Source organism: Euleptes europaea, chromosome 19, assembly GCF_029931775.1.
Source record: "Euleptes europaea isolate rEulEur1 chromosome 19, rEulEur1.hap1, whole genome shotgun sequence".
Classification (NCBI taxonomy): domain Eukaryota; kingdom Metazoa; phylum Chordata; class Lepidosauria; order Squamata; family Sphaerodactylidae; genus Euleptes; species Euleptes europaea.
The window spans coordinates 4,661,293-4,674,127 of NC_079330.1; the positions used below are offsets into that span (position 1 = coordinate 4,661,293).

General features: G+C 48.0%; 1 protein-coding gene across 3 annotated transcripts in view; it reads left to right on the plus strand.

The window, feature by feature from the left end:
* RERE (arginine-glutamic acid dipeptide repeats) overlaps positions 1-12,835 on the plus strand; it is a 326,934-nt gene that overhangs the window by 299,154 nt on the left and 14,945 nt on the right. For 2 of the 3 annotated variants that reach the window (XM_056865254.1, XM_056865255.1), the window contains exons 12-16: positions 4,723-4,885; positions 5,817-5,909; positions 8,483-8,682; positions 11,443-11,604; positions 12,113-12,226. In XM_056865254.1, the coding sequence (XP_056721232.1) occupies positions 4,723-4,885; positions 5,817-5,909; positions 8,483-8,682; positions 11,443-11,604; positions 12,113-12,226 (732 nt within the window). Of the gene's footprint in view, positions 1-4,722; positions 4,886-5,816; positions 5,910-8,482; positions 8,683-11,439; positions 11,605-12,112; positions 12,227-12,835 lie in introns of all 3 variants that reach the window. The other variant, XM_056865253.1, reaches the window with a different exon arrangement.

The window sequence follows — 12,835 nt, forward strand, 5'->3', positions numbered from 1 at the left end:
CTACTTGCCTAGTCCCTTTAACTGGAGATGCCGGGGAAAGAACCTGGGACCTTCTGAATGCCAAGCAGATGCTCTACCACCGAGCCACAGCCCCTCCTCATAACACATGAAACTGCCTTATACTGAATCAGACCCTTGGTCCATCAAAGTCAGTATCGTCTGCTCAGACCAGCAGCGGCTCTCCAGGGTCTCATTTTTTTTTTTATATAATTTTATTTATATAATTGAAGGGGTGCAGGGGAAAAAAGGAAGGGATTGAATATTATAAGTATAAAAACAATACAATAATAAAAAATAAGCTCGATTGTATATTAAGAGACATTCTCTATACTAAAAAAACTGTTACATAGTGTCATTCTGTTATTACTTATATTAGTATTCTATTGTATAAGAGTCTAAGATTACATTACTATTGTGTATAACAAATTGAATATTACATAACCGTCATGTTACATTCAATTAACTAGAATTCATATAGGTGTAGAATGACATCCACTTATCATGAAATTGCTCTGTAGATTCAGTAGATTTTGAATTAATCTCGAAAGTCATCTTAGCCATGCTAGCATATTCCAATAGTTTTTCTTTCCAGTCTTCTATTTCGGGTATGTGGGTTTGTTTCCAGGTTCTTGCAAGAACCGTTCTAGCTGCAGTAGTAGCATATTTAAGAACGTCCTGAAATTTCGCAGGTAAATTCAGTGGCACTATACTGAGTAGATAGAATTTGGGGTCAAAAGTTAGCTTAATATTTAACATTAACTGAATTTCTTGATGAATTCTTTTCCAATATGTTTGTATCTTTGAGCATGTCCACCAGACATGAAAATAAGAACCATCAGTATCTTGGCATTTCCAACAGGCACCTTTTTTTCCAGGGGTAGTCATCTGAGAAAGCATATTAGGAGTCAAATACCATCTATAAAATGTTTTGTACCAGTTTTCTCTCACTTCTTGAGAGACGGTGTATTTCATTTCGGAAGTACAAAGTTTTCCCCATAAATCCATATTAATCATTTCTCCAAAATTTTGCATCCATTTTATCATATTGATTTTCACTTGTTCCTCTTCTGTTTTGTATTTCAGAAGAAGCTTATTGATTTTTCCTAATAAGTGTGAGTCATTTTTGGATGTTATCTGCTCGAATTCTGTTAGTTCACGAAATGGTTGGGGATAAAAACAGTCTTTTTGTAAATTAGACCTCAGTTGTAAATAAGTCAGCCAATTCAATTTTTGAAAATCTTCTTGAAGATTGGTCAGGGTCTTAATTTCTCCTGTGGGCTTGATCATACAATTATAAGTAAAATGAACGCCCGGTTTTAATTTAACATCATCGTGATAAGCTTCAACTGGAGACATAATGGATGGTGGAGAGGGACTTATTCTCTTCAGGGTCTCATTTTGTTTTGTAAGACGCTTTGGGCAGGTGGAGAAGCGCCATACAAATGTTCGGATGAAATCAATAAGACCGTGCAACTTCTGGCCTTGTTTGGAAGTGGCTCCCTTGCCCTGTTTGCACAGTCACAGGTGGCTGTAGCCGTATACGCTAGCCTTGCCAGTGAGCCCAAGGAAGTCCCTAAGGATTGTCCCAACCTTCTTTAACCATGCTTACCTCTGTCTGTGGCAAGTCAGTGGACTCATACGCAACAAACCCTCTCGATCCTCTTCCGGTTTACACACTTGGACTCTGTGTGGAAGCCATCGCTGCTTGCCACGGGTGAATGGCTGTTTACTGGCCTGATCTCTACTGATGCGGGAGGGGCCGCCCCTCAGTGGCATGGAGCGCATGCTTTTCACACAACCTGTGTCAATCCTGGGCACCTCCAGGTAAAAACAGCGTCAAGGTAGTGGAAGTTAGGGAAGGATTTCTTTCTACCTGAGCCAGCGTGGTGGTGTGGTTAAGAGCGGTGCTTTGGAGCAGCGGAGTCTGATCTGGAGAACCGGGTTTGATTCCCCAACTCCTCCACATGAGCGGCGGACGCTAATCCGGTGAACTGGATTTGTCTCCTACACACGAAGCCAGCTGGGTTACCTTGGGCTAGTCACAGCACTTAGAGCTCTCTCAGCCCCACCTACCTCACAGGGTATCTGTTGTCGGGAGGGGAAGGGAAGGTGATTGTAAGCCAGTTTGATTCTGCCTCCTCCTCCTCTTCTTCGTCTTCTTCTATACACAGTACTGAAGCTAGATGAGCCCATGGTCTGTCTCACTAGAAGTCAGCTTTGTACGTTTAGAATTGGCACCAAACGCTGCAGACATCTTTGGGTGGAAGGAAGTGATCGGCAGGAGGGTTTGACTCTGTCTTCGGGGAGGTATATTTCCCGCTGCTTAAATGTGGTCTGTGGCATACGCTCCTTTTATCTGGTACACGAGCTGGGTGGCATAATTTTGATTGTGGGATCCTGCATGGCGGGGGGAGGGTTGGGGTCACTGGGGATGTGAGGGGGAGGTAGTTGTTAATTTCCTGCATTGTACAGGGGGTTGGACTAGATGACCCTGGTGGTCCCTTCCAACTCTATGATTCTATAAGGGGCATTCCTAGGTAAGGGCCATGTACGGCAGAGGGCTGGTACTTTTTCTGCTGAGCCAAGCACTTATTCGCTGTGACTGGTCTTCATATGAGGGATGCCTGCCTGTACGCACGTATGTTGTACATGTTATGGTTGACTGGTGAATGTACATCGTGATTGACTGTGCACAGAGTTGCAGAGAAGGTATCCGAATCAATGTCAGCCGGGGCATTTTGCACATGGTCTGTGAATGTACATAATATGGACAGTCCCCATGCGGAGAGCAACTGGGTAACGGATGAAGCATCTTTGAATAATTCAGATTCTCCAACCCTTGTTCAATTCAACCAGCCAGACGCGAATGCATCCTAGCAGACGTTGCCAGGTTGTGCATCGTTCTCCAGTGTCACTGGGGGAACTACGCTGGAGAGCGTATGGAATCCATTGCCATTTTCTGCTCCTTCTCCACACCTGCACATGAATGCTCATGAACCTGTTTTCGCCATTCAGCTTGCCTTGTTGCACTTTGATAGCTGTGGCTGCACCCACAGTTTTGCTAGCGGGGACATCGCAATGGTAATCACTGCTAGAGTGCCACATTGGCACGCAGAACGAGAGCTCTTTCCACCCCAAACAAAGGTAGCAGTTTTTCGCAGTTTATCCTGCGTTCTCCATTTCCCGTTTGACGTCTTTAAAAAGCCTTGAGCGGTATCGGCTGACGCTCACAGGCTTGCTTTTTCCTTGGTTTGCTTTTTCGCTCAGCGGTTTACCGCTGAGGTCCCATTTGTGCCTGGGAAGCGTCGCCCGCGCGGAAGCTGTGGAACGCAGCCCAGCTGAGCACACAGGTTGAGCTTTCATAGGGATTAGATCATACGGTCGATTCCAGGAGACACGACCCCCGTCTTTTTTCCTTGTCATGGGCAGTTGAGCTATGTTTATTCAAGAGGCCAGCGAGAAACACCTCCGGTCCTCTTGCAACTTGAAAGAGGCAGCGCTTCCCCCCCCCCTCCGCCTTGAGGCAGGCAAGCCTCTTGGAAATGATAGGGTTTCAAAGCAAAAAAGAGAGGAGATTAAAACCACATTCTGCGCTTTAGCTCGGCATTACACCTGCTAGTTTGAATATCGTCTGCTCTGGTTTTTGAACAGGAGCCAAGTTCATTACGCTGCGGAATTACCTTGGTATGCGTTTTTACTGTCTAATTATCGTGGCCAGATAGATTCCTATTTTAAAAGGAAATGGATGGTTTTAGCACAGCTTCGGTGTTTTTAGGGCTTTGTCTCATATGTTTTAATCTCAGGTGCGGTTTTTCCAAACCCAGAAAGGTTACCAGTAGTACTTGGTGCTGCTGCTACTATTTCCCGTTCCGAATTCAAATCCGTCCATCTCCATTACTTCTCCTGTCACTAAACATATAAGAGATGCCTTGCCTGATCAGGCCAAGCTCTGTGTAGCCCAGCATTCTGTTTCCGGAAGAGAGCAGCCAGATGCCTCGGGGGGGGGGGGGTTCACAAGCTGGGCATGAAAGTGGGGGCATGCGAAGGATGTTAGAAGACTCCTCTTGGATCAGACCCAGTGGTACATCTCATCCAGCATCCCGTTTCACAGAGTGGCCAGCCAGTTGCCTTGGAGAGCCAACAAACAGGGCATAGGGGCCAGGGTCTTCCCCTGATATGGATTCCTAGCACCAGGATTCAAAGGTTTACTGCCTCTGAATGTGGACATTCCCTTTAGTCGTGGTGGCTAATGGCCATTGATAGACCTAATGTACGCAACTCTGTCTAATTCCTGTCTAATTAACACAGGTAGGATAATGCTGCTGCAGTTGTCATGTTTGTGGGTTTCCTAGAGGCACCTGGTTGGCCACTGTGTGAACAGAATGCTGGACGGATGGGCCTGATCCAGCAGGGCTTTCCTTATATTCTTATGGAGGACGGGGCTATCCATGGCTACTAGTAAGGATGGATACTAGTCATGATGCATACCTGTTCTCTCCAGGATCAGAGGAGCAGGTGCATTATATTAGGTGCTGTGGAGCACAGGCAGGACAGTGCTGCTGCAGTCGTCTTGTTTGTGGGCTTCCTAGAGGCACCTGGTTGGCCACTGTGTGAACAGACTGCTGGACTTGATGGGCCTCGGTCTGATCCAGCAGGGCTTTTTTTATGTTCTTACGATTGCCAATGTTTTTGACAACATTGTGATTCCTTCCGCTTTCGCAGGGAGAACTGATCACCTTCTATTACTACTGGAAGAAAACCCCTGAAGCTGCAAGTTCCCGGGCTCACCGCAGGCATCGGAGGCAGGCTGTGTTCCGGAGAATTAAGACCCGAACGGCTTCCACGCCCGTTAACACCCCCTCCAGGCCCCCCTCCAGCGAGTTCTGTAAGTAGGAGGCTAAAAGCAGCGCATTTATCTCTGTTTAGATGCACAGGGCCACAGAGGAGGGTAATGGCTGTCCGCCTCTGACTGAACGCAGCCAGGAAAATAGAGTTCGAGCTCTCGTCTGCGCTCGGGCTCTCTATTCATTATCCCCATGAATGGCAGGTGGCTGGGATCAGCAAGCAATTGCCTCGCACCTGTGGGCGACAGCATAGGCAAAAAAGGGGCCGCTGCAGAAAGATGCCTGGCTCGCTAAGGACATTTATGCACAGGAGGTTTTGTCTTGGATTTGCCGCTCTCTAGATGCACAATTTCCCCATCCGAATTCTCAAAACTCTGCATGGGGGCTTATTCTTTAGTTTTGAGAAATTGGATGGGGAAAATGTGTGTGTGTGTGTGTGTGTGTGTGTGAAGTGCCGTCAAGTTGCAGCCGACTTATGGTGACCCCTTTTGGGGTTTTCATGGCAAGAGACTAACAGGTGGTTTGCCAGTGCCTTCCTCTGCACAGCAACCCTGGTATTCCTTGATGGTCTCCCATCCAAATACTAACCAGGGCTGACCCTGCTTAGCTTCTGAGATCTGACGAGATCAGGCTAGCCTGGGCCATCCAGGTCAGGGCAAATGTGCATCTAGACAGCAGCAAATTCAAGGCAAAGCCTCCTGTGCATAAATGGCTTTAGACTTGTGTTTGTCCCAGTTTGCATGGGAACGTGGCGGTTTCCTCCCGTGCTGATCTGCGTTGAATGAGGACCCCCATACGCGCAACCCAGTAGCTCCAAGTGTGCCTCTTCCACCCGTGCCTGGCAAACACACTGTTTGTGATTTCATCTGCTGATAGGTGGCACAACAACAACAACAAAAGCGAAGAAGGAGAAACTTCCTGACTCTGTGATTTGCTCTTTGTTTTCCTCTCCTGTTTCTTTGTCTCTTTTAGTGGATTTGAGTTCGGCCAGTGAGGATGATTTCGACAGTGAAGACAGCGAGCAGGAGCTGAAGGGCTACGCCTGTCGCCACTGCTTCACCACCAGTAGGCACCTTCATCTCTTTCTTTACCCCGTCCCAAGAAATTAAAAAAAAAAAAAACTGAGCGCTTTCCGCAATTTAAGGTTTTGATTGGATAGTATGTTTATTGAATGCCCCTTCCACCATTTTGGAAGCACGGCGCCAACTTTGAGAAGTCTCTCCCTGGTGGGTTTGCCTCTCAGGAAAACGGAGAAGATGCCTCCGAGCATCACTGAAGCAAAAAAGGGGACGTTTGCCTCTAGGCTGCATGGGAGCCTGGAGCCTGTTGGGCTCTTTAGGTTGTCGATGAAGAAGAAGAATGTGGTTTTTATGTGCCGACTTTACCTACCACTTAAGGGAGAATCAAACCGGCTTACAATCACCTTCCCTTCCCCCCTTCCTTTCCCCCCTTCCCTTCTCCACAACAGGTACCCTGTGAGGTAGGTAGGGCTGAGAGAGCTCTAAGAGAGCTGTGACTAGCCGAAGGTCACCCAGCTGGCTTCATGTATAGGAGTGGGGAAACCAACCCAGTTCTCCAGATCAGAGTCCACTGCTCCAAACCACCGCTCTTAACCACTACACCACGCTGGCTCCACGATGGGGGGTGGGGGAAGACACCGAAAGGGGAAGCTGCCAACTGATCCTAAGAACAACTTAGTGTTTGTGCAGCGTTTTCAAGCACTCTGTGTGCTTATGTCACCTTGATACATCAGTGCTGTGAGGGTGGGTCGGTGTTGCCTCCATATTGCAGATGGGAAGAACGAGGCTCTTTGCCTCAGGTCCCCAAAGGAGAGGCTCATGTTCAGAACTGGCCCGTCTTTCATAGCCCCCGTCGTTCAAGGCCGCAGCATTGGGCAGCAGCTGCAGGGTGCCGCCCCCCCTCCCCAAGTGTGTCACTGGTTTACTGGCTTGGTGATCACAGCAGGCTATTTGTGCTGAAGGCGCGTGTCGAAGAACAGCTTGACTATTTGAAGTCTCCCTTTTTTGAAAGCCGTACGTGTTCCAGTTTTCTGTGTTTAGAGGGGCTAATTTTAGTTGTGATGGCTGTAATGGGGAGTTGTGCGATTGTGTCAGTTTATTTCAGTCGGTATCCTGCTGTCAGCTGGCGGCCCATGGCGGGTTTTTAACAAACGCAGTACGGAAACAACCGCCTCCCCCCCCCCCCTGGAATACATAACAAGAAAAATATATTTTTTAGAACCTAAGAAACAAAAACCAAACCACAGTTGGATTTTAGGTGCTTCTCAAGACTGTTGCCCTTATTAAAACTGTCCACTCTGTGACACTCACCCAGAGAGATACTCTCGTCTCATATGCAGCTGCCATATCTAAAAGTTAGGGTTGCCAATCTCCAGTTGAGGCCTGGATGTCTCCCAGAGTTACAACTGATCTCCAGACTACAGAGATCAGTTCCTCTGGAGAAAATGGCACCGTTGGATGGTGTACTCTGTGACATAATATCCCTTCTCAGGCTTCGCCCCCAAATCTCCAGGAATTTCCCTACTCTGAGTTGGCAATTCTGCCATAAATCTACCCACGCCTACGGCGTGGTAGCAAGTTCGTTAGACCTCGCTTTGCGCCCCGTCACACAAAGGGTTCCCTAGGATGGCTAAATGACCAGTTGACATCTGTAGGGTCAGTGGGTGTATCCTGTGATTCCATTCCACCACTGTGCCAGGAGACATCCTTCGGCAGGAGAGACCTAGTGGGAGAAAAATGCTGGGTATTCGGGAGGCTTTCATTGTTCCTGTAATGAAGGGCTCGCTGGGGAAGAATAGAATGTTTTGCCTTTGTACTGTGTTATCAGATAAGAATCAGTAGAGGACTTTTAAGGTGGCAAAATTTGGATGGCTGGTTTTAAAGATTGGGAAATCTTGGGCTACACTGGTTCAGGAAGGATCATAAACCATTAATTATTATATATCTTCCTTTACCCATTTTAATTCTTTTAAAATATTATTTTACCTTATATTTTAGTGGTGACGAATGATTATCAATCATATGGAGTCTGATAGATGATATATTTATATTTATAACCTGTGTTATACTTTTAATTTTATGTATATAACAGCATTCTGGTCTAGGACTGTAGTAAATATTTACTTACTGGGTACAACTCAGGAGTGCCCAGGATTCGGTATCTTAGCTCCCTTTAGCTGCTGATACTTGTCTTGTCCTTGATTTGAACTCAAAACTCTGCTCAGTCACTGCTGGTGTTGGTTGAATTGCCACTTTTCTGCCTCGCTTTTCCTGGTTTGGTTTTTATACCCCGCTTTTCTCTACCCTTAAGGAGTCTCAAAGCGGCTTACAATCGCCTCCCCTTCCCCTCCTCACAACAAACACCTGGTGAGGTAGGTGGGGCTGAGAGAGTTCTGAGAGACTAGCGCAAGGTCACCCAGCTGGCTTCACGTGGAGGAGTGGGGGAAAACCCAGTTCACCAGATTAGAATCCACCTCTCACTTGGTCAAGTGGGGAATCAAACCTGGTTCCCCAGATTAGAGTTCACCGCTCTTAACCACTGCACCATGTATATATAATGGTACGTGCCTTTGGTCTACAGCAGCAACTCAGTTTCCTCACCTCTCTTTCTGACTGCAGCCTCCAAGGACTGGCACCACGGCGGGCGAGAGAACATCTTGCTGTGTACCGACTGCCGCATCCACTTCAAGAAGTACGGGGAGCTCCCCCCCATCGAGAAGCCTGTGGACCCGCCCCCCTTTATGTTTAAGCCCGTCAAAGAGGAAGAAGATGGACTCAGCGGGAAGCATAGCATGAGGACACGGCGGAGTCGAGGCTCGGTAGGTTGCTGGCCCCCTTCTGTGCCGTCCCATCCTCTTTATTGCAGAGAGAACTTGAACCATGATCCCCTGTGGCTGCCTGCATTACTGATTGGGAGGGTTGAGCCAAAACAGTGCGCCATCTTCTCAGCCCAGTTTGTAAGCCTCTCCCTCCTGCCCACAACCATCCCGACCGAGGGCACTATGATACAGGAAGCATCGCTCTCACTCTGAATTGGCCCTCATTGCCTCTGTGGCACTGTTACGTTGCCAGAGCCAATTGGACCTGAGGTGTTGTGACATCATCACTTTCTCTGTATGATTCTTGGTTGCCTGGGATTGTGTTGCGAGGAAGAAGCCTGGCTGACTTTCAGAGAATATCGGGATGTGGTCCCCGTAGCTCATGCCCGCCAGTGACCTTGCTGCTGTGCTCTGAAGCAGCTGAAGCTTAGGAAACAATCTTCAAAGGCAGCTCCACTCAGAGCATGATGCAGTAGTCTAATCTGAATGTGATCCGTGCACGGATAGCTGTGATAATCAGACACGGTGAAGGGACCTCAGCCTCCTCATGCCCTGTTATCCCCAATACGTGCCACTGACCCAACCCACCAGTTGCATTACAAGAGGCCAGAGATAAGAACATAAGAAAGGCCATGCTGGATCAGACCAAGGCCCATCAAGTCCAGCAGTCTGTTCACTCAGTGGCCAACTAGGTTCCTCTAGGAAGCCCACAAGCAAGACGACTGCAGCAGCACCATCCTGCCTGTGTTCCACAGTACCTAATATAATAGGCCTGCTCTTTAGATACTGGAGAGAATAGGTATGCATCCTGACTAGTATCCATTTTGACTAGTAGCTATAAATACCCCTCTCCTCCGTGAACATGTCCACTCCCCTCTTAAAGCCTTCCAAGTTGGTAGCCATCACCACATCCTGGGGCAGGGAGTTCCACAATTTAACCATGTGTTGTGTGAAGAAATATTTCCTTTTCTCTGTTTTGAATCTCTCACCCTCCAGCTTCAGCAGATGACCCTGCGCTCTTATAGATGCAGATGTAAATTGCTCATGCGAAGCTGCCTGCTACTGCCAGGTCTTTGGCCCATCGGTTCGGACTGGCGGCGGCCATCCCAGGCCTCAGGCAAGAGCCTTACCCAGAACTGCACCCCAAGACCGCTTTAAACGGGGGGGCCTAAGGACCAAACCCCAGGCCTTCGTAAAAAGTACACGCTTATCACTGATCCCCAGCCCTTTCCTGCACAGAATCTATAAGTAGTTTTAGGGAGTGTTCAGCAGCAGCTCCTTGTGCCAAACAGTCAGGCAGGCTGTGCACACAACGACAGCAGAGGGGGAAGGTTGACTACCTTTTAGGGGCATCTTCTCGTGCAAGCTGACGGGGTTGCCAGGTGACAAGGTTCGTCCCCCTTCTCTCAGGCCAATCCAACCACTCTTTGGTCGCACCTTTGTTCTCCCTGCTGCCAAACACCTTGTCAGGTTTGCTCTGTCGGTTCTTCGACTTCATTTCATCATTTTTGTGGTCTCTAGCTACCCAAACAGCTGCTAAATTAGAAAGGTAGCAGATGACATGGTGTTAATTGTTGCTGCATAATCTTCCTGGTACATCAAGAACGTGCCCAAGCTTGAAGGGGAACTTTGGTCTGCCTCTGACAACTTCCTTCCCTGCAGATCTGCTCTTCTTCCCCGGCGTCTTGGTTTATTTCAGCAAATCTTTTTATTCCTCATCAAGTGCCTTTTTTGTTACAAGGAGGACTAAATCGTAAAGATTACAGCAACCCTTGGTTTTAGCTGATCATATTCTAAAAAGAGCATGGACAGATTGAAAAATCAAAAAAGGGGGATTCTCCTTTTATTTTTGGCTACTTTCTACTTGAAAGCGAAACTCAGAGCATCCATTGATAGGGCTGAGCTTTTCAAATAAACATTCTTCTTCATAGGACCCTGAGATTTGGAAGAAAGGACAACAAAGATCTGTTTCTGCATCCAGGCTGAAGGCTCCCCGTCTGGGTGTTTTGCTCTTGCGAGGGAGGGGGGAATTCACACAAGATTATATTAATATTCTTAGAAATAAATAAATGATTGGTGGCTGGTGATGGTTGTGGGGTGTATATAATTAACATAGTTATGCTCCACTTTTATCTTGCGGTGTCCATCACTGATAGCAGTTGCATCTCCTTGTTGAGTTTTGGCCTATTCTGGGGTGACAGCCAGCAGCATACCTGCCTTTTTGAGACCCGTCCAGTCTTCCTGGAAGATTCCTGAAGAAGTTGAGCACATGAAGCTGCCTTACACTGAATCAGACCCTGGGTCCATCAAAGTCAGTATTGTCTACTCAGACCGGCAGCAGCTCTCCAGGGTCTCAGGCAGGGGTCTTTCACATCACCTCCTTGCCTGGTCCCTTTAACTGGAGATGCCGGGTATTGAACCTGGGACCTTCTGTATGCCAAGCAGATGCTCTACCACTGAGCCACAGTCCCTCCTCTGTTGTTACTATACAGTCGGTTTCTGTTTCCGTTAGCTGATTAGTTGGGGTATGGTAGAAGAAACAAGGAAATGATTATTTGGTGTATTCCGAGATGTTATTGGCATGAAACTGTCGCTACTGCCAGTGTTTTAAAAAGGCACCTTTTTATATAAAAAGATGAACAGAGAGCTGTGCTGGAATTGGTCACCAGGGAATCTTGCCACCGATTTGGCCCCAGAGGCCATGGGGTACAGACACAACAGCCTTTGTCACATTTCCTGCAATTCTGTGTACACCAGCAGATGTCTACACTACGCAGTGGCCGTAAAAAGCAGCCCACCAGCCCTGATGGTAGAGCCTCCCCTATCAACGAAGACATCCGGTCCAGCGGCCGCAACTCTCCCAGCGCCGCCAGCACTTCGAGTAACGATAGCAAAGCAGACTCTGTGAAGAAGTCGACCAAGGTATGTTCCGACCACTCCAAGAGCTTCTCTCGCTCTGTTCCAATATTGCTGTAAAAGCTGGTCATGGCGGGTCACAGAGGGGGGTCTGATTATACTGAATCAGACCCTTGGTCCATCAAAGTCAGTATTATCTACTCAGACAGGCAGCGGCTCTCCAGGGTCTCAGGCAGAGGTCTTTCACATCATTCACTTGCCTAGTCCCTTTATCTGGAGATGCCGGGGATTGAACCTGGGACCTTCTACATGCCAAGCAGATGCTCTACTGCTGAGCCACGGCCCCTCCCCAGTCCTAGTCCCATTGCATTATTAGTTGGATGTCTCCTGTTGTTTGATTTCCCAGTTTTACACACCTTGGGCAGGCTATAAACAAACACCTTTAGGGGCCCTAACATGTGCTCTTAGCATCACATTGATGCTTGGGCAGGAAATGTCTTAACTCCCAGTAGCTCCGAGGTCATGTCCCCCTGCCCTTGACATAAACTTCCTTTCTTCTTTTCATGTGTGGTAGAAGATAAAAGAGGAGGCATCGTCTCCGCTCAAGAGTTCCAAGCGACAGCGAGAAAAGGCAGCGTCTGACACGGAGGAGCCTGAAAGAATCAACGCCAAAAAAACCAAAACTCAAGTAAGTCCCACTAAGGAGTGACATGGGCGTGAGCAGCCCAAGGACGACGTGTTTTTGTGGGGTTTTTTTGGCAGGGGGTGAATCAGTCAGGAGAATGGAAACCACCTCACCTTCTCCAACCTGAAATGTGTCTCCTAACACTGGCTAGATACGAATTTCCTATCCAAAGTTATCACCAAAAGAAGAAACCCCTGCCCCTGGGTGGTGCCCAGTGGCGTCTGCAAACGGGTCAATTTACCCAGTGCAGGTGATTGGCTTTCGGGGTTGTCTGGGGCACGTTTCTCCTCAGCTCAGAGATTGGCTTCAGGGAGAAGTGAAACGAGGTGGCTGCCTCAGGATTCAGGTGTTGAAGTGACAAAGTAGGAGACAGGGCCATGCCCCCCTTCCCCCGAAGCACAGTCTACTAAGAAGTTCTTCCGTCCACTGAAACAAACCTGTTCTCCTGCAGCTCCTGTTTGGTGGAGCTGTCTCAGGACACCTTCCGAGAGGATTTTGTTCAATGTCGAGTGGTTTGAAGCATACCTGGATTTTCTGTTTTGGGCACTCAGGTGGCTGAACTGCTTCCCATTCCACATCTTCTGATGCTGGCCACTGGCCGTCCCAAAGGGA